This window comes from Heterocephalus glaber, unplaced genomic scaffold (assembly GCF_053883595.1).
Source record: "Heterocephalus glaber isolate CG9 unplaced genomic scaffold, H.glaber_assembly_v1.0 deba00001504, whole genome shotgun sequence".
Taxonomy (NCBI): domain Eukaryota; kingdom Metazoa; phylum Chordata; class Mammalia; order Rodentia; family Bathyergidae; genus Heterocephalus; species Heterocephalus glaber.
In genome coordinates, this window is record NW_028258324.1 from 8,498,042 (window position 1) to 8,519,689 (window position 21,648).

The following is a 21,648-nucleotide window of genomic DNA, read 5'->3' on the forward strand; positions in this document are numbered from 1 at the left end:
TGAAGTTCCTAAGGTGCTCTTTGTCATGAAAGTATATCTTATTCCTCCATCAATTTTGAAAGATAATTTTGCAGGGTACATCAATCTGAGTTGAAGGCTGTTTTCCTTTAGGGCTTGAAATATATCACTCCAAGCTCTTCTTGCCTTGAGGGTTTGCATTGAGAAGTCTGCTTTGATTCTGATGGGCTTTCCTTTGTATGTGATTTGTTTCTTTTCTCTCACTGCTTGTAGAAGTTTGTTCTTCTGTTGGGTTTCTGGAATCCTATTATATGCCTGTGTGTAGATTTTTTTTGATCAAGGCTAGTTGGAGTCCTATATCCCTCACTTATCTGTATGTCAAGTTCTTTTCCCTTTCTTGGGAAGTTTTCTGCCATCACTTCTGTGAACAGTTTTTTTATGTTATCTGCATTCGCTCCTCTTTCTTCATTGACTCCAATCAGTCTTATGTTATTCTTCTTTGCATCATCTAGTAGCTGCTGGATGGATTTCTCGTGTTCCCTTACAATTTTAAAGCAATTTTTCTTTTCCTCCTCACTAATTGCAATCTTATCTTCTGTATCTGAAATTCTGTCCTCACATTGGTTCATTCTGCCACCTAGACTTTCAGTTGAGTTTTTAATCTCTTAGAAATCTGTTTGTATCTGTTTTATGGATTCCATTTGTTTCCTATGTTGGGATTCCATCATGTTCCTCAGCTCCTCTATTTTTTTATCTGTGTCCTCTATAGATTTATTAATCATTTCTTGCACTATGGGCACAATCTCTGCCATTATGTGAGAAATTATTTCTAATTTCATTTTTTCCAGATCCTCTTTTGTTTCCAGTTCAGAGAGTCCAGGTGGTTGAGTATCACAGTGTTCCATGTCGTTTCCCTTTGGGGTTGCTGTAGGTGACACGGAAGTCTGTTTTTGAGGCTTGTTTATGTGTCTTGTCATTTCCATGGCCGGGGGTAGGGGGGGTGTTGCTGGCACCCTGCGGCTTACCTCCTCTGCCCTGAGAGCAGTGGAATGGCAGCCCGTGAGCCTTCTCCTGGGTGCCGGGATTGTCTCACCTCCTCTTCAGTGTTTTCATCTGCATCTCTTGAATGACGAGTGATGCTGAACATTTTTTCATATATTTATTTGCTGCTTTTACTTCTTTGAGAAATGTCTGTTCATTTCAGATGCCCATTTTTGAATTGGGTCTTTGAATTTGGGGGCCCTGATTTTTTTCTGTTCATATGTTCTAGACAGTAGTCCTTTGTCTGAGGTACAGCTGCTAAAAATTTTTTCCCACATTGTAGGTTGTCTCTTAGCTGTGTTGGTGGTTTCTCTTGCAGTGCAGAAGCTTTTTAATAAGATGAGATCCCAGTTGTTGATTCTTTGTGCTAGTTCCCATGTACTGAAGTTTTGTTCGTAAAGTCTCTTCCTATGCCAGTGTCTTCAAGAGTTCTACCTAACTGGACCAGGGATTTAGTTCAGTGCTTCCAGTGCCTGCCTCACAAGTGCAAGGTCCCGAGTTCGATTCCCCGTACCAAAAAAAAACCAAAACAAAAAGAGTTCTACCCAACTTATCTTCCAGCAAACTTAGTGTTTCTGTCTTTAATATTTATGTCTTTAATCCACTTTGATCTTTGTTTAGTGCATGGTGAAAGATAGGTGTCTAGTTTTTATCTTTGGCAGGTTGAAATCCAGTTTTTCTAACACCATTTATTAAATAGGCTATCTTTCCTCCAATGAAGGTGGTTGGCTCCTTTGTCAAAGATGAGGTGGCTGAGTATGTCTGGAGTTGTTTCTGCTTCTTCTCACCTATTCCATTGATCCTCGGGTCTGTTTCTTTGCCAATACCATACTGTTTTTATCACAGTAACTTTGTAGTATAGTTTCAAGTTGGGGATTGTGATACTCCCTCATGTCTCTGTTGCCTAGAATTGCTTTTGCTATTCTACGTCTCTTCTGGTTCCAAATGAATTTTTGGATTGTTTTCTCTAGCCCTGTGAAGTATATTGTTAGAATTTCAATTGGCATTGCATTAAATCTATATAGTAGTTTTGGAAGTATGGCCATTTTCACTATATTGGTTCTTCCTACCCAGGAACAAAGGATGTCTTTCCATTTTCTTATATCCTCTTAGATCTCTTTTCTCAGAGTGCTGTAGTTTTCAGTGTAGAGGTCTTTTGCTTCCTTTGTTAGATTGATTCCTAGATACTTCATTTGGATGCTGTTGTAAAAGGAATTGTTCCCCAAATTCCTCTCTCAGAGAGTCTGTTATTTGTATACAAGAAGGCTATTGTTTCTTGAGTGTTGACCTTGTATCCAGCTACTCTGCAGAATCTGTGAATTAAGTCTGGAAGTCTTTTGGTGGAGATTTTTGGGTCTTCTATGAGAAGTATCATATCGTCAGCAAATAGTGACAGCTTAACTTCTTCAAAAGCTATATAGTTCTAAAAAAAAAAAAAGCTATATAGTTCTTCATACTTACATGAGTCCAGAACTTTGACCCTCTAATTATGAGCAAGTCCTTAGATGTTTTCATTATCATTATTAGTAGTAGTATTGCCATTAATTTTACTGATAGCATTTGACCAAACATTAGGGATTCTTTGGAAATAAATGTTTAAAGAAAATTGAAATACCACACTTACTAAATTTGATACATAAAACTTCATACATTTGTCCAGTGTTCTTTCATAGCAGTTCTATGTGATTATTGGCCCAGATCCGTGACAATTTTCCCTTCAGTATTTCAGTCTCATATTTCTAGAGGCCACACATTTTGGTAGTGATAGTAAAACATACTGACTGGTGCTTCTGGTACTAGTTGAGTCTCTTGACCTTTAAAAAAATTTTTTAATTAGTACATGTTTGCAGTACATAATGGTTCCATTTGTTGTTGGGAGTATTAATTCTTCCTGTCTCCTTCCTGTCCCTTCTCTCTCCCCTCCCTCCATCTCTTGGTCCCCTTCTAATTTGAGAATAAGCATGTGTGGCTGATTTATTTCACTTCAGACATTCTGATCTCAAGGTGCATGCATTTTCCTATAACTGATTGAAATTTATACTTTATAGCAGAGTAGTACTCCATTGTGTATAAATATCGTATTTTCTTTATCCATTCATCTCTTGGTGGACATGTAGGGTGCTTCCAAGATTTAGCTATTATGAGTTGTGCTGCTATAAATGTAGATATGCATATATCACTATAATATGATGTCTTTAACTTTTGGAAAGATAACTATGAGGATAACAGATGGGTTGAATTAAATGCCTGTTGTTGGTTTTTTGAGGAATCTCCGTACTAATTTTCATAGTGGTTGTTCTCCTTTACATTCCCACCAATGATATAGAAGGGTTCCTTTTTTCCCCACAGTCTCACCAGCATTTATTTGATTTCTTTCTTGTTTTTTTTTTTTGGTACCAGGGATTGAACTCGGGTCCTTGCGCTTGTGCAGCAGGCGGTGAACACTGAGCTAAATCCCTGGCTGATTTCTTAATAATAGCTATTCTTTCTGAGTAAGATGGAATCTCAGTGTTTTTGTTTGTTTGTTTGTTTTTGTTTATGGTACTGGGGATCGAACTTGGGACCTTGCGCTTACAAAGCAGGTGGCAGAACCACTGCTCAGTGTTGTTTTATTTTGCATTTTTCTATTGGCCAGAGAAGTTAAACACTTTTTCATGTATGTATTAACTATTTGTATTGCTTCTTCTAAGAAGTATCTGTTCATTTCAGTTTCCCATTTTTTGATTGGGTATTTTATTTTGGAGGAGGTCTCATTTTTTTGATTTCTTATATATTCTAGATATTAGACCTTTGAGGTATACCTGGCAAAATTTTTTTCCCATTCTGTAGATTGTCTCTTCACTCTGTTGGTTGTTTCCTTTGCTCTGAAGAATCTTTTAAATTTGATGTAATTGTATTTGTTGATTCTTGATGTTACCTCTTGCCTTTAAGTTGCATGTGTAGATCTACTTTTTAATGCCATTCCACTGATACTTGATTTTCACTTCGCTTTTTGTGTTCAGGTCATTTCTCATGTCAACACAGATGTACTGAAATTAATTCAGTAGGTGGCTGGGTTTTTGTTTTGTTGGTAATAGAAAAGCCCATTTAGGAAGATTTTCAAGTAGTAGTTTTACCTGCAACATCTTGACAAAACTAGCATCAAGTATATTTTGACTTTTTCTAAGTATGTTTTTACAAATTCTCAATTTATATTTTGTCTCTATTAAATATTATAGAATGAATCATTTTTCAGATCTCTTGAATTGATAAACATACAGAATCCCACAGATTTTTGTAATTTATTTAAAGAGGTAATCTCAGCATATAAAATATGTAAACCTAAAATGAATGATTTTGCAAACTTTTAATAACCACAACATTTTACTCCCTTTTATAGCTCCTGCTGACCTTTGACCCTATCCTTGTTGAGAAAGTTGCTATTTTGTTATATCATATCATGCAAGATAACCCGCAGTTACCTCGTCTGTATCTGAGTGGAGCGTTTTTCTTTATCATGATGTACACAGGTTCCAATGTGCTTCCTGTTGCTCGGTAATAACTTTAAGGACAATCAATCTAAAATATTTATTTGAATTACACATGGGCAGATTTATTAAATTGAATTTTTGTGAATATATCATTGATTTTAAGTTTTCATTTAAAAAACTATTTAAATACATATCTGAAATATTGGACAGAAGAGTGGGGAGAAAATTACTCAAAATTATAAGATTCTACCACATCTTAAAAATTTTATCATCTAACTATTAACATGCAGTTTTACATTGTTTTTTAAAAATTGTGTAATTTTTCATATTGTTACATAGCTTATTACATATTTTTTAAATCTTTCTAGAACACTTAAGTTATTGTCTTAGTCAAAAATTAATCGAAGAATGATTTATGAGTTGCCTTTTTTATTTAGTCTTTAAAAACTTAGGTCACTAAACCCAGATCAGTTCCTGTATCTGACAGGTAATTTATTTTTCTTTCTAGGTTTTTGAAATACACACATACCAAACAGGCTTTTAAGTCAGAGGAGGTAAGCCAGATTAATCCTCTGAATATTTGACACTCAGCTGTTTTGGCACTGTACAGTTCCTTGAGCTGTATGTATTGACTTAGGTTATAGGGCTTGAGAGGGCAGGTGTTGTTTGTTTGTTTAACATTCTTTGTAGTACTTTACATATAGGAAGCTTAACCTGTATTTTTAAATTGAAAATAAATGTCCAATTATGAATTATGCCCTGATAACCTCAGTGAATATGTCTTTGAATGAGATTTAAATTAGTGATTTTTACAAATGTTTTATTAATGTACCTTAGTCTTGTGTAGTTGGCTAACATTCAGTAACACTTCAGCATTTATGTGCAGATCCCAAGGTGGAAAAAGGTTTCTTTTTTGAACTTACTCAGTTTTTTACATGCTCTCGTATTCTTGTTATTTTACTGAGGAAGAAAACTAAGCATCTGAAAACAGACAAGACTCTATTCAGGTAGCTTCACAGCTTAAAACATTACATGTTGAAAAGAGATTTTTGTTAAAACATAACTGAAGGGTATTTCAATATTTGTTAGGCTTTTCATGGAGTATTGATTTTTTTTCTTTTGGATTTTATCAAAAGCAGAAAATAAACCAAAACCAGATCACAGTTTAGGAAACTAATCAAGGACTGTTATATGTACTTATATGTACTGCTTTGAGAATAGAAACTAGGCCAAACTGTAAGTTGTGTAGAGAAGCTATCAGAGCCCTTAAAAGTAATCATTTTGTCTAATAGTGGTGCCCACAATGGCATAATTTCCACAGATTTATACATGTAGAAAATGAAAATATAAAAAAGTTTTAAAATGTTGTCTCCAATCATATTACCTTAATGTAGTTTAGGTGTGTTTTTTCCTGTCTCTTTCTTATCTTAGAGAAGTTAACACATCTTAAGTTTGCCTAGAAGAAAATAAGCATTTACAGTCATTTGTATTTTATTCCCATTAGGTAAAGAAATGAGTTTAAAAATTGACTATCCTAAATTATGATCATTAGCCTGACGCATTTGTCCAAAGGATATGGATGAATCACTATAGTTAATTATAATTACTCTGAGCAGAAATTCACCATCTAAATCCTAATCATAATTCATGAGAACATTTAAGGTCTTTAGATCTTCTGGACTTGTTTTTGAAAAGAGAAGCAGATGAAGGTTGGAACTGTAGCCAATAATATAATATAACAAAACTGATATAAATCTTCACAGGACAACATTCTGTTGTTCATTGTGGTTGCAAATGGTTAAAGGCTAGTTGTCCCAAATAGCTTTGGCAACAGCACCTAACATGTAAGAAGGTTAACACTGCTTCAAAGCTAGAGACTTTTGTTTCTGCCTTGGAGTTCAGGCCAGTTTGTACCTGACATCTTTGAAGTTTACGTTTTACTGTGTTTCCATCTAACTTCCTAAAGCATAGAAGCAGTTTGTTCTATTTGTGCTCCTTTTGTAAAATATTCTCTAATCGTAATTCTTTTATCAGAAAAGTGAAAGATAATTTTAGTGTTTCTGATTAAATTTTTTTTTTTTTAAAGACAAAAGGACAAGATATTTTTCAGAGAAGTATACTTGGGCACATCTTACCTGAAGCAATGGTTTGTTACTTAGAAAATTATGACCCTGAGAAGTTTTCTGAGATTTTTCTAGGAGAATTTGATACTCCAGAAGCAATCTGGAGCAGTGAAATGAGGTAAATGACCAGTTAAATGTATTTTATACTAGAATCTTTGTGCTTGCCATCTGGTTTGGCTTCTGTTGAATAGAAATGTTTTCATTAGTATCATAATCTAAAGTGACAGTAGTTGTTTCTAAATCAAGTGATGGGCTTTGAGAAAGCCTTGAGCTTTTTTCTATTCGACATGATTTGACAAAATTGCCTTAATAGAGCTTTTTATAAGCATAGGCCTAGTACCACTTTTTACCACGCAGTGAGCTTTTTCGGAGTAATAGCAAGCTTGAGTTCCCTGGCTGTCAGTTGACCTTTAATGGATGATTTTTTTTTTTTCCATAGAAAGGACTGAACATGTCAGTCATTTTTTTTCTCAGATCTTCTTTACAAATATAAATAAGTTTATTTCCTTTCAGTATTTTTACACAGTAAGATATTACCTCGGGTAGCATGCTTTGAAGCTCTCATCTGAAGCCAATAATTGAGTTATCCTAAAGAAGATCTATGTAGTTATCTTGCATGATTACCTACTTTAACCTTCTCTTTAAAGTAAAATAGTTCCTACGGAATGCTTGAATGGTTTCTATACTTGTAGGCGCCTCATGATAGAGAAGATTGCTGCTCATCTTGCTGATTTCACACCTCGTCTTCAGAGTAATACAAGAGCACTTTATCAATATTGTCCCATCCCAGTTATTAACTATCCACAGTTAGAAAATGAACTATTTTGTAATATTTATTACCTCAAACAACTTTGTGATACACTTCGGTTTCCAGATTGGCCAATTAAAGACCCGGTAAGTTAATCTACTTTGTGCCTTCTTAAATTATAAAAACAGCCTCTAGGGCTCTGTTTTCCTCCAGTGATAAAAAGAATGGTGCTTCCATAAGTATTCTCTCTACATAAGCACAGTATAACTGTGAGTGAAATGTAATATATTTGGGTAAATCTCTGAGAATTTTTTGAGGGAGTATTGAGAAGTTTACAATCTTGATATTTTGTGCCAGAGCTGAAACATTTAATTTCATACATATAACAGTTCTGTATTGTAACAGGCTTGTTTTTATAGCAGATTGGTTAAGCTGATGGACATTATTAGAAGGAGGCAGTCAGAGATAGAGCTTCTGGTTGGCCGTTAATAACTGTTTAACATTCACTGCGTTGTCTGAGTTCTCCAAGCCTCAGTTCTCATCTCTAAAGTGCTGTAATAGTAATAGAGGCAACCGGCTCTGGTTGTGAGTATTCCTAGCACATATGAAAGGCATTAAGTGCTTGTGTGTATAACACTATTTGCTGTCTGCTTGTCCAGGGTATCCTTGGAACCCCTCTTGTCTGAGCCTATGGATACATATAGGAGCCTGGAATAAAGTAGGCCTAGGTGCCCATGTTGTTCTGTTCCTGTAGCAGAGGTTATATCATTATCATTACCAAAAGATTTTACAGTGTCAGTGAACCATAAGTCACTGCCTGTTTACAATACTGTGACCAAATTACAACAAGTAGCCTTTGGTACTTTCTCAGGATTAACGTGAGATACAGTAGAAAACATACGGTGTTTTAATCAGATCTAGGTTTCAATCCAGCACCCCATTTATTGATTGGGAAACATGTAGCTATCTCAATCTTGGTGTGTACTTGAAATTTTACATGAGAATTAAATTTGCTAGTCTGTAAAGTAATGAGCTCCGTGGCATGTAGGCATGAAATAAATAATAGATGTCTTCTCATTCACTGCTCAGCTTCATTGAGTTTGCTATCCATTACATTATTTGAGTGCCAGCCTATCAGTTATTGTTAAATTGTTTTGCGAAGTATACCATGGTATCCTGCTTGCTTTCTTTTTTTTGGTAATAAATAAATAAATACAGCACAAGTATTTTATAACTTGAAAATTATATTCTGAAATAGTTTACCTTATTAACTATAAATTTTAATTCTCTTTCTTTAAGGTTAAGCTTCTTAAAGATACTCTTGATGCCTGGAAGAAAGAAGTAGAAAAGAAGCCACCTACCATGTCAATAGATGATGCTTATGAAGTGCTTAGTCTGCCTCAAGGACAAGGACCGTGAGTTACTTTCAGGGTTAGAATAGCAAATGTCTCCCTTGCCTTAAAATATTAATATCAAACAACAAATTATATTTAAACCAACTGTTTTTAATGTTTTCGCCTATTCTTTGATTCACATGTCTGTAGGAATAACATGTAAGATTATATTTATATGCCTTTTATGTATTGCAGATTTATTAACCAAATTGCATTCTTCTATTCTTGCTGGTAGAATTGTTCTTTATTATTTTTTTTTTTTTTTTTTTTTTTTTTGGTGCCAGGGATCAAACTCAGATCCTTCCACTTGCACAGCAGGTGGCGAAACCACTGAGCTAAATCCCCGGCCCTGTTCTTTATTATTGACGCATTGTATGCAGAGTGCCTGGTACTGTTATGTCACATGTTACTCTATTAATCGTTTCTCTCCTTGCTCTTGGAACTTGTGTTATGCATGAAGAAGAGTATGTCTAGAATACTAAATATGTTTGGAAAGAATCCATATTTACTGTAGTAATCTATCAGTGAAGTTTTAGAATAGACTAGTTATATTAGAGAAAAATGGTTTAAAAGGAATTTTCTCAAATACAGACTAAAACTTTTTGGTACATTTTTTTGGAACACTGGTATAGTAACTTAGAATTGGAGAATTTGAATTGGTATTTTGGACATTTTGGCAAATTAGTTTTTAAAAATATTTCTTAGTTCTTTAAATCCCAAATATAGTTTTGTAATTTAAAAGGAATGATAACCTTGCATAGAAAACATTTGTGGATAATTCATTTGTAAATATAACATAAATAATCTTAAGTTTTAGGGGGTTTAATTTGATACCTAATATATGATTACACACAATTCCTCATAAATAAGAATTTTAAAACAATGTTTTCATACATCTTATTGTACTCATAAAACAATTTTTCTACTTAACAGGCATGATGAGAGCAAGATTAGAAAGGCTTACTTCAGACTTGCACAAAAATACCACCCTGATAAGAATCCAGATGGGAGGGTATGTACTGCCTTTGGAATTAGGGCTGTTGGGTTGACTGCCTTTTGCTCTTTTATTATTTAGAAGGAGAAAAGATACCACTTTCTGTTCCAGAATCTGCCTCATAATATATATTTAGTGTATGTTTAATAAGCTTCTAGGCAGATGCCCATGTTTTTTGTGGGAACACTGCTTCCTCAATTCAGCAGATGTCTCCCCTTGTGACTAATAACATGAGAATATTCTCTGTCCTTATATATGAATTAACTCCACTGGGCAATCACAAGAATAATTAAAAGTAATAAGAGAAAACTTAATTGATTTGGAGATGATCCAGATTGCTTTGAGTATTTATATCATTTTTTCAAATGACATCCAGCTTCATATCATCTTAACAAAAATAGAATGCTTTTAGCATTCCCTGATCCTACCTTGTCCCAATGAGAATTAGTAAAAGATGAAATGATAAAAGAACCACTAAAACTAGAACTAATTGAAAACAGACCCAGTGTGCCTGAAAATGAAGAAGTGACATTAGAAAGATGTTAGTTTTGTATGGATAAAACATTTTTTATCAAAAGCTGGGGTTTTGTTTTATTTTGTTTTGAGCACCTCATAGCAATTAAAATTCATCTGAAAGAAAAATCAAGAGGAAGAAAGTTTCAAGTTGCATGTTAAATTGCTAGGCTTAACCTGTCATATTAAAGTACTTCATAAAGTTATAATAGTAAACCAGTGTGAAACTGACACAAAAATCAGTGTATAGATCACATAGGGCCGTGAGAGCATGGACTTTGGAGTCAGACCTTGGTATGAGACTTAATGCTGCCACCAATTAACTATGTTTCTAAGCAGGTTACTGTCTCTGAGTTGCAGTATCCTCATTGTACAAAATGGATACAAAAATGGTTCTCACGGGCCAGGGATTTAGCTCAGTGGTTTCATCGCCTGCTGTGCAGGTGCAAGGACCTGAGTTCGATCCCTGGTACAAAAAAAAAATGGTTCTCACATTACATGGCTGTTTTGATGATGAAATGAGATAATGGCATTTTTAATTTTTTTTCCTTTTTTTCCCCCCTCTTTTAGTTGTTTAGTTTTGTTCCATTTACTTTTTTGTTGTTGTTTTCCTTTTTTTGGTACCAAGGATCAAACTCTGGACGTTGCACTTGCGAGGCAGGGGTGGTGCCACTGAGCTAAATTACCAGCCCCTGTTCCATTTCCTTTTTTTTTTTTTTTTTTTTTTTTTGGTACCAGGGATCGAACTCGGGATCTTCTGCTTGCGAGGCAGGCGCCAGAATCACTTAGCTAAATCCCCAGCCCACCATTTACTTTTTATACCTCTGATCACTCACTCCATTGCACCAGGGTTGTTTTCAGTAAGCAAATTATGCCACATTACTTCTACTCCAAACTCTTCCTTGGCTTTCTATTGCATTAAGGATTTAAAAATAATAATGGCATTTAGCACAGTCCCTAGCATAGTGCTCAATTAACAATAAGCTCTTACCATAATTTTTCTGTTACCTCAGACTCTTCAGTGACTTTGAGTTTAATATGACACAGTGACAAGAATTTTTTTTTTTTTTTTTTTGCAGTACCAGGGATCGAACTCAGAACCTTGCTTGTGAGGCAGGCATGGTGCCCCTGAGCTAAATTCCCAACATGATATATTTTAAATTTTTATTTGAAGAACTTTGAAACAGTACTGAGATCATTGGATAGCTATTTGGAAAAAAATAGTTTTACACCAGCAGTATACCAGCTAGATTACAGTTGGAATGAATTCCTTAATGCAAAAAAATAATAACTAAAGAAATTATTTGTAAATTACAAACTAACTGTATTGTGATTTGAGAAATTACAAATTAAAATTAAAATATTTTTGTTTATATACAGGATATGTTTGAAAAAGTAAATAAAGCATATGAATTTTTATGTACCAAATCAACAAAAATAGTGGATGGGCCAGATCCAGAAAATATAATTTTAATTCTGAAAACACAGAGCATCCTCTTCAACCGCCATAAAGAAGGTAAAGAATTTGTTAATGCAAGCTTTAATTTATTTACCAGCTAAGCCTAACATGTTAAACTTGTTTCTATAGTGTATCTTAATAGGTTTAGAATTATTATTGCAAAAGATTCTTTTTAGTTTTTTTTTCCATTAAGTTTGCTGGTACATGTTAGATCTAAAATACAGTTACATTCATCACTGGGATCTTGTACCTTTACATGAGTATCTTGGTTCGTATTTTTTTCCCCTTCCCTCCCTTCATCCCCTCCACCCTTCCCTATTTGCAAAGACTTTGTTTCCATTTCTTTTCCCTTCTTTCCTTTCCCCTACCCCTCCCAATTCCCCTACTCCTTTAGATCATTTCTTCCTATTATACAATATCAATTATACATTTTAAAAATCACAATATCAAGATCTAGGAGACATTACCACAGATTTTACAGAATTTAAAAGGATATAGAAAGCATATTACAAAAATCTGTTTTGAAATAAATTTGACAACTTCTAAGAAGTACCTTGGAAGACAAAGTAATAAAACTGACTTTGGAGGAAATATAAAGTTTGAATGGCACCTATTAAAGAAAGTATATTCCTACCTTGAAAACCTGCCAATATGATAACAACAGGCTCATATACATTTTAACTGATAAATTATATCAAACATTTAAAGCAGAAAAAAGGAACACTTCTCCCCTCATTTTAGAAAATCAACATTGTGCTAATCCAAAAACTGGATAAAGATAATAGAAGAAAAAAATATGAACATAGAAATTTGTTTAACAAAACAAACTATTAGAAGTCAGATCCGGCAGTATGTAGAAAGTGGTTTTATTATAGGGATGGCAGTGTTGGTTCAGCATTGGAAGATCCACCCCCAAAAGTCATCATTTTAACAGAGGAAAGGAAAAAGCCATGTGATCCTGTCACTAGTTGGAGAAAAAGTATTGGACTAAATTCTATAGCTGTTCATGGTAAAAGCTATCAGGAGACTAGAAGTAGAACAGAACCTTCTCAACAGATCGAAGACGTACTCCATACTTCCAGCAAAAATGCCTTGTATGAATGGAAAAGATACAATGCTTTCTCCTTAACGTGAGGAACAAGGGCAGATATGCCTACTCTTCATCTGTCCATTAAACTTTGAAACCTAGGCCCAAACCAAAATAGTCTGGCAATAAAATGACACAATTAGGTTAGGATTGGCAAGGTAGAAGTAAAATCTCTATATGTAGATGGAATGATCATCTACAGAGAAAATACTAAGAAATCTCTAGGAGCCCCTAGAACTTGTATTTGAATTTAGCAGGATTAGAAAACACAAGGTATGTATAAAAATTCAGGTCTGTGTATACTTGCTATAAATGGAGAATTGGATATTGAAATTTTAAAGTTATGTAGGAGTACAAAGGACTTAGAAAAGTAAAAAGAGAAAGGAAAGAAAAAACAGTGTTGGAAGACGTTTAGTATCTAATTTTAAGACTTCCTCTAAAGCTACAGTAATCAAGGCAGTGTTGGTGTAAGGAAAGACATATAGATCATTGGAATAAAACAGAATCTAGAAATAGAACCACACATATATGGTCCACTGAGTTTTGAAAGATTATTTAACAGTAACATTTTATAGAACATAGACTCGATTCAGGAGCAGAGGAAAAGATAGTGTTTTCAGCAATTGGCACTAGAACACCTGGTATGTGTATATAAAAAATTAACCTCCACCCTTTATTTCCATGCATAAAAATAGCTTGAAAGGATCTATGAACCTAAATGTGAAAGACTAAAACTATAAAACATTAAGAAGAAATTATAAGGGAAAATGTTTATGAATTTAGGGTAGGCAAAAACTTCCTAGGATACAAAAAACATGTATAAAAGAAAAAAATTGATAAATGAGATTCCATCAAAATTTAGAACTTTAAATGACATCAAGAAAATGAAAAGTAATCCTTAAACAGACCACATTTACAATGCATATAACCTATGACCAGAATATATAAAGAACTCTTACAGCTCATTAATAGACAACCCAATTAAAATGTAGACACCAGAAGATGATAAATAGCCAGTGCAGCACAAGGAAAGGTGTGCAACGCTATAATCAGAAAAATACTAATCAGTACAATAACAAGATTGAATTATACACTCATTAGGGAGATGAAGTTAAAAGTTTTACAGGAACAAATGTCAGCTTAGGTATGAACCAGTTAGAACTTTCTAATACTACTAACGTGAATGTATAATGATGAAACCATTTTGGAAAACAATATAGAAATTTCTTGTATTACTGTTAAGAACCAACAGTCCTGTTCTTAAGTTTTTACTTGAGAGGAATGAAAATACATGTTCACAACAGATTTGTACATACAAGTTGAGTATCTCTTATCTGAAATTCTTGGGACCAGAGTGTTTCAGATTTTCGTGTGAAATCTCCTTGATCTGCAAAGAGAATAGCCACTCCTGCTTTTTTTTTGGGTTCCTGTCACATGGAGTATTGTTTTCCACCCTTTTAACTTTCAGACTATAAGTTTCTTTTTGAATTAAATGTGTTTCTTTTATGCAGCATATTGTTGGATCTTGCTTCTTGACCCATTCTGCCACTGTATTTCTTTTGATTGGTGAATTGAGACCATTAACATTGATGGTTATAACTGATACATATTGACTTATCATTGTCATGACTTTTTCTGTTTGTTGGATTCTCCCCCTTTACATTTAATTTCTTGTCACTCCTGACCGATTCATTCTGCTGGGCTTCCTGGGGTTGTGATCCTCATTGTCTTTTCTTAGGATATTCTCAAAAAGGTTTTGGAGTGCTGGTTTGGTATTCATGAAGTTAACCTAAGGTGCTCTTTGTCATGAAAGTATCTTATTTCTGCATCAGTTTTGAAAGATAGCTTTGCAGGGTACATCAGTCTGGGTTGGAGGCTGTTGTCCTTTAGGTCTTAAAAGACATCACTCCAAGCTCTTCTTGCCTTGAGGGTTTGTGTTGAGAAGTCTGCTGTGATTCTGATGGGCTTTCCTTTGTATGTGATTTGTTTCTTTTCTCTAACTGCTTGTAGAATTTTGTCCTTCTGTTGGGTTTCTGGAATCTTAATTATTTTATGCCTACGTTTAGATTTTTTTTGTATCAAAGCTACTTGGAGTCCTATATGCCTCACTTATCTGTATGTCCAGTTCTTTTCCCCTTCTTGAGAAGTTTTGTGCCATCACTTCTGTGAACAGTGTTTTGGTGTCATCTGCACTCTCTCCTGTTTCTTCATTGACTCCAATCAGTCTTATTTTTTTATTCTTTGCATCATCTAGCAGCCGCTGGATTGATTTCTTGTGGTCCCTTACAATTTTGTACTGGGGATCAAACTCGGGTCCTTGTGCTTGCATAGCAGGCGGTGAAACCACTGAGCTAAATCTCTGGACCTCCCTTACAATTTTGAAGCAGTTTTTCTTTTCCTGGTCACTAATTGCAATCTTATCTTCTATATCTGAAATTCTGTCCTCACATTAGTTCATTCTGTTGCATAGACTTTCAATGGAGTTCTTAATCTCCTGGAAATCTGTTTGTATCTGTTTTATGGATTCCATTTGTTTGCTATGTTGGGATTCCATTATGTTCCTCAGCTCCTCTAAATTTTTATCTGTGTCCTCTCTAGATTTTTAAATCATGTCTTGCACTATGGGCACAATCTCTGTTATCTGAGAAATTATTTCTGATTTCATTTTTTCCAGATCCTCTTTTGTTTCCAGTTCAGAGAGTCCAGGTGGTTGAGTATCACAGTGTTCCATCTCATTTCCCTTTGGGGTTGTTTTAGGTGATCTGGAAGTGTGGTTTTGAAACTTGTTTATGTGTCTTCTCATTTCAATGGGGTGGGGGGTTGCTTCTGGCGCCTTTGCGGCTTACCTCCTCTGTGCTGACAGGGGTGGTACCGCCTCTCAGAAGGCCCCATCTTGTGCGCTTGGGAGCGCCTCACCTCCTCTGTGCTGTTGGGGGTGGTACAACGGCCCAGAAGCCTCTCCTATTGCAAAACATTCTTAGAATTATGTTTTTGATACGAAAAAAGAGTAGTTTTCCTGTTCTAACTCCAAAAGCCTCAGAAAGTTGAAAACACCAAGGATGTTTAGGTATTAAAAAAGCAGTAGAAACTTTTCAAATGATCATATGCTATTACTCACATACCCCATTTCCTATTGTGGCTCACAAGACTGTCTAGTCCTGTGGGACAGTTAGAAGGACACTGGCATTGATGAAATAGTGTGATTTCTGGGTAATGTTCTCTATCATGTTTGCAAGGTCATTGTGGTAGTCCTAGTAGTAGCAGCCCAGAAAACCAGGAGTATGTTGAAAACATTGAATGCTTTGTTGAGGACATGGGAGTTGGAATCCATATAGTAAATGCCGATTGGCTTGGGAATGGAACTTGGCATACAGCAGAAAGTGGGAGATTCATTTGCTGAAAGATGATGTTAGAGGAGAAGGAAGAGAGGACAGTGAAAGGAAGACAGAAGGAAGAGAGATAGATCTGAGATAAACATGGAAAGTGTTGGGTAATTGAAGACACCGTTTAAGTATCGTTGCACAGGGTAGCCTGAAAATTTAGTAGTTTGATCTTTAAGGAGAACAGTGATTGATTCACTTTTGTATGAGTTGAACAGAACACATAGAAAACATTATAATTCTGTGACAGTGACTACTAAGAACAAGCTTAGAAGTATTTTTCAAAACCCTTAATTACTTTTTAGTGGCTAATAACTATATTAGTTACAGCATACAGTTCTAGTTTATCTGTTATCAAAGCTGTCTTCTATTCTTCACACAGGGGATTTATACTCATATTCTGATGTGTGGTTCTTGAATTGATAGGGTTTATAATTCATTCTTCTCTTACCACATGTATGTATATATGTATGTATGTGTGTATGTGTCAGAGGAGGAAAATTGGGACCAGTTCTGAAAGACTTTTATTTTTAATCCATCTTAGAAATGATTTTTAATTTAAGATAAATTATTGGTAAACCTCAAAAGGCAAAAGGCTTTCTGATTTCAAATGGGATTACAGAGCTACTTATAATGGCCAAAAAAAAAAAAATCACAATAAAATAATGGCCAATTAATTTTCATATTCCTAATACATTACTGTTTTTGTTTTTATAAAAACTAACCTTGCACCTACATCTGCCACTTTTAACTTTTAATTTACTTATCAAAACATGGAATTAGCTAAATACAGTTTATTAACTTTCTGTTTTGTATTTCTAATAACCAATTAAATATTTTCAAAAGTTTACTTTAACTGGTAAAACAGAAAGAAAAGTATACTTGTTATCCAGAAAGATGAGTATAAAATATTCACTCATTTAAATAAAATACCTTCTTGAAATCTTTTCTTCTTTTAAAAAGATGTGTATCGTGAACATTAATACAATTTCTGATACATTTTCTGTTTCTTGCTGACTTACAAAGAAGCCAGGTATGGTGGCACATACCTGGGATTCCAACACTGTGGGAGGCTACAGCAGGAGGATCACAAATTTAAGCCCAGCCTGGGCAACTTAGTGACTTAGACCCTGTCTCATAAAGGGGGTAGAGGTGTGTGTAGCTCAATGCCAAAGTCACTAGGTTCAATACTGAAAAGAAAAGAAAAGAAAAACACACAGACACGGATAACAGAAAGTAGGTATTCTTCAAACAATAAAAACCAGGTAGAGTTCATATACTAGCAAATACTGTTTTTTAAAAATTGGAAACATTTTAGAGAAATCCACCAAACGTGTTTTCTAAAAAGGAAAGGTCCATCACTAGTGCCGCCACCTGCCTCACAAGCACAAGGTCCCGAGTTTGATCCCCAGTACCAAAAAAAAAAAGGAAAAGTCTAAGGCATTTCATAAGAGGTTTAAGTTTCTTTTTTACTTTCTTTTTTATTTTTTCAAATTTAAGTTAGGAGACATTCAAGATGTTGAAAATTTTATTTTTTATTTTTTTAAGGCAACATAATTGAACATAGTCTCAAAATTCATTTAAAGCCATGACATGATCTGTTTCTTTTGTTTTTGTTTTTCTAACCCTAATCTTTGATTGTTTCAGATTTGCAACCTTACAAATATGCGGGATACCCCATGCTGATTAGGACTATAACGATGGAAACTTCAGATGCTCTCCTTTTCTCAAAAGAATCCCCATTGTTGCCTGCAGCTGCGGAGCTGGCTTTCCACACTGTCAACTGCTCAGCCCTCAATGCTGAGGAGCTCAGGAGGGAGAATGGGATAGAGGTAAGAGAATGACCGCTGGCCTTACCTTTACACTAGTTCAGGTGTACATTAAGTGACATTTGGTTAATGCACCCAGTACAAATGCAGTTGAGGAAGTTTTTCCTTTAACTTACTCCAGTAGATAACACAATATGCTCTATATTCTAGATAAAACTAAAGGTAGAAATGAGGCTTTATTTTATAACACGAATTAGAGAATATTGGGTTCAAAATTGGAAACGTTACGTTGCTTGCAAGGTAGATTTTGGGAAGGTTTTTGTTTTTTTTTTTAAAGGAACTTTTAGGAGGCTTTTGTTTATTTAATAAGTATTAATTGAGCCAAAGTTTAGGTACCAAATATCTTATATTAAAAGGTATTTAAAAGAATTAAGCTGTGTTATGTACATGTATCAATTCCCCCATGACAAATGTACTACAAACATGTACTAATCAAAAAGTAAATAAATAGGGCCGGGAATTTAGCTCAGTGGTTCCGCCACCTGCCTCACAAGTGCAAGGACCCAAGTTCGATCCCCAGTACCAAAAAAGAAAAAGTGCTTTCCAAAAAAATAAATAAATAACAGTTTTTAAAAAGGTTGTTTATTCCTGCCAGAAAAGGGCTTTCAGGCTTCTGTTTCAAAATGGAAAGCTCATGGCTAACTTCTTTCCCTGCAGGTGTTACAGGAGGCATTTAGTCGCTGTGTGGCCGTCTTGAATCGCTCTAGTAAACCAAGTGATATGTCAGTACAGGTGAGGCTAAAATGTACGGTTCCCAGACAGCTACACTAGACCATGGCTCAGTCTTTCACATACATGAGAAGCAGCTGGAGAGCTCATTAAACCATGGATTAACAGCTTCTGTCTCTGCCCTACTGAGTTTTTAACTTAGTAGTTCTGGCCCTGAGTCTGTGAATCTGCTATTCTAACAAGCCTCTAGGTGGTGCTGGTAATGCCAATGTGTGTATCACACTTTAGGAATCACTTATGAAGTGTTAGCTTCACTGTTTTCTTTGTTATGCTAGAGAGCAATACAGTATACTGGACCCTGATGTCTCCATAACCGCTTCAGACATTTGTCATTCTGTCACTCCTGTTTCACATGTCTTCCACCCACCTCTGTAATTTTCTTCACTACCTCCTTCCCATATTTGTATTTTTATTGACAGCTTTTTAAGGTTATAATAGTTGAATTCTTTGATAGAAAATTCATCATGAATGTATTAAGATTAGAGAGCATGTCTTTTTATGTAGTCCTGATGCTAGCAAGATTTAGGATATAAAAGTTATACTGTATTTTTAATTTTTTTGTACTCAGAAATACTGGCTTTGAGTGTCATCCTGTTTTGAAGTACTTTATATAAATAGAATTGTGATATTCTGCCATGTGAAAAAGCTAGAGACAAATACCTTAATCTAGAGCCCGGCAAACTTTTTAAATAGAGACCCAGAGATTAAATATTTGAGGTGGCCAGGTTTTATATAGTCTTTTATATATTCTTTTGTTTCATGTTACATCTCTTTAAAAATTTTTTTTAAAAAAACATTCTTAGGTTACTGTTGATACAAAAAGTAGGTCATGCTTGCATAGTGCCATGGGCTATAGTCCCCATGTTTTGCCAGTCTGTGAGAAATCTTACTATGAAAAACTAGTAACATAATATCTGTTTAATTGTGGAGCATTATATATGCCATTTTCATGATTCACAGATTTCTACTGATTTGGTTTCTCCTGTGTTTTACGTAAAGAATGCATGTGTGAACCGCACCCCCCCCCATTGTGTTGTCTGCAGGTGTGTGGTCACATAAGTAAATGCTATAGTGTGGCAGCTCAGTTTGAAGAGTGCCGAGAGAAGATCACAGAAATGCCTGGCATCATCAAGGATCTCTGTCGGGTGCTGTACTTTGGCAAGGTGGAGTTGATGGTCCTATTTCTGGATGCATTTAGCAATGGTTTCCTTGTCAAGTAGCCAGATTGTTTTCCTAAAATTATTTGTAAGTAAACTGCTTGAATCTCAAAGCATTTTTCACAGAATCTGCTGCAGATGAAGGCTTTGTTCCTAGGCTGACCCACAAAAAGTAAGACTAGAGCAACATATATAAAGGAAGTTGTTCTCACCTAATTTCTAAAGAAGAGAGGCAGAGAGAAAATAGAGAAAGCTAGACTAAGTAAAGCTAATAAAAGTCCAGGTAAAACCTATACTTAAGAGTTCATTCAGTCACTGCTTGGTGGGCAAGGCTTTAAGATCTCAGAGCATACTATTACCCCCCAAACCATTGGGGGAAGAGCTATGAGACTGGGAGGAGAGACTGTGTAGGGAACAGAGCAGGGTGAGTTGTGTTGACTAGAAGAGGAATGAAGTGCTAATACTGGACCATAAGGAACCTGATGAAATACCTCCTCATCTGTATCTACTTGGTAGTCTTAGAACTGTTTAGTACGAACACAAACTTTTTTTCCCAGTACGAGGAATCGAACTCGACCTTGCGCTTGCCAAGCAGGCACAGCACCACTGAGATAAATCCCCGGCCCTTAAGAATACAAACTCATTATCTAATGAAGTTAAATCTTTTTATACTTGCACAAAAGGGATGTACTTAAGATCACTAGTGCGTGAGTTACTATTGATGCATTATTGGTATTTTTAAAAGCTAAAAATACTGGAAGTAGGAAAGCTATACTCCCAAGTCTTTGGACAATAGTCTCAAAAATACCAACTTGGTATCTTTTTATTTTAGACTTTTTTTTATTTTTTAAAGGGTCCCACTATGTGTAGTTTAGTCTGGCCTTGAACTCACTATTTAGCCTAGGCTGACTTTAATCTCTTGGTTGATTATCCTCCTGCCTCAGCCTCCCAAGGGCTGGGATTACTGGCATTTGCCCCCACGCGTGGCCTTTATTTTAGGCTTTAAGATTTAAGTTGAAATTGAAAACGTAAGAAGAGACATGTTAAATATTTTGCAAAATAAGATAGCCAGCTTGACATACATTCACAACCAGTTTCTCTTGGGATCTTTTTTTAACCTGTAAATTAATTCGTGTTTTGTTTTTTTTCCCCTCAGGGTATTCCACGGGTGGCTGCCCTTGGGGTAGAATGTGTCAGTTCTTTTGCTGTGGATTTCTGGCTGCAGACACACCTGTTTCAGGCTGGAGTTTTGTGGCATCTGCTTGGTTATCTTTTTAATTATGACTACACACTAGAAGAAAGTGGCATTCAGAAAAGTGAGGAAACAAACCAGCAGGTAACTGGCAAATTGCTTTAGTGCTAAATTTGAACCCAAACCCAGGGAGGTTGTTGCTACTTAATGCGAAGTGAAACTTTAGCTATCCAAAACCCATGGAGGATAACTATATTTTTTCATGATGGCAAACATGGACTTAAAAAAATAAAAAGATAGTAACTAAGTTTATTCAAGGCAAGGAAATTTTCAAAAGCACATACTAGACATAATTTAATATTTTTGTTCAGTCAACTTTATGAGGGCTAGCCTCCACAAACACTTGAGTAGTTACCTGATATTTATAGATACTTTTTCTGTCTTGCCTTTCCTATTCTCATTCATTGCTCATAATGTTAGCATGTTCCTCTAACAGGCAAGTCTACCTACTTGTCACCTACTCCCCATGCTACTTCTAAATGTGATAATGTGAGTTGTCATATTGGGAATAAAT

At 35.2% G+C, this 21,648-nt stretch overlaps 1 protein-coding gene across 2 annotated transcripts in view; it reads left to right on the forward strand.

Annotated features, from left to right (window-relative positions):
- Dnajc13 (DnaJ heat shock protein family (Hsp40) member C13) overlaps positions 1–21,648 on the forward strand; it is a 147,936-nt gene that overhangs the window by 93,104 nt on the left and 33,184 nt on the right. For both annotated transcript variants that reach the window (XR_015440811.1, XM_087186154.1), the window contains exons 30-40: positions 4,379–4,533; positions 4,978–5,023; positions 6,556–6,710; positions 7,285–7,486; positions 8,640–8,755; positions 9,668–9,746; positions 11,622–11,757; positions 17,815–17,999; positions 18,654–18,728; positions 19,769–19,888; positions 21,039–21,218. Coding sequence is in view for 1 of the 2 variants with exons in the window: in XM_087186154.1 (XP_087042280.1) it covers positions 4,379–4,533; positions 4,978–5,023; positions 6,556–6,710; positions 7,285–7,486; positions 8,640–8,755; positions 9,668–9,746; positions 11,622–11,757; positions 17,815–17,999; positions 18,654–18,728; positions 19,769–19,888; positions 21,039–21,218 (1,449 nt within the window). In the remaining variant the exon portion in view is untranslated. The remainder of the gene's footprint in view (positions 1–4,378; positions 4,534–4,977; positions 5,024–6,555; positions 6,711–7,284; positions 7,487–8,639; positions 8,756–9,667; positions 9,747–11,621; positions 11,758–17,814; positions 18,000–18,653; positions 18,729–19,768; positions 19,889–21,038; positions 21,219–21,648) is intronic.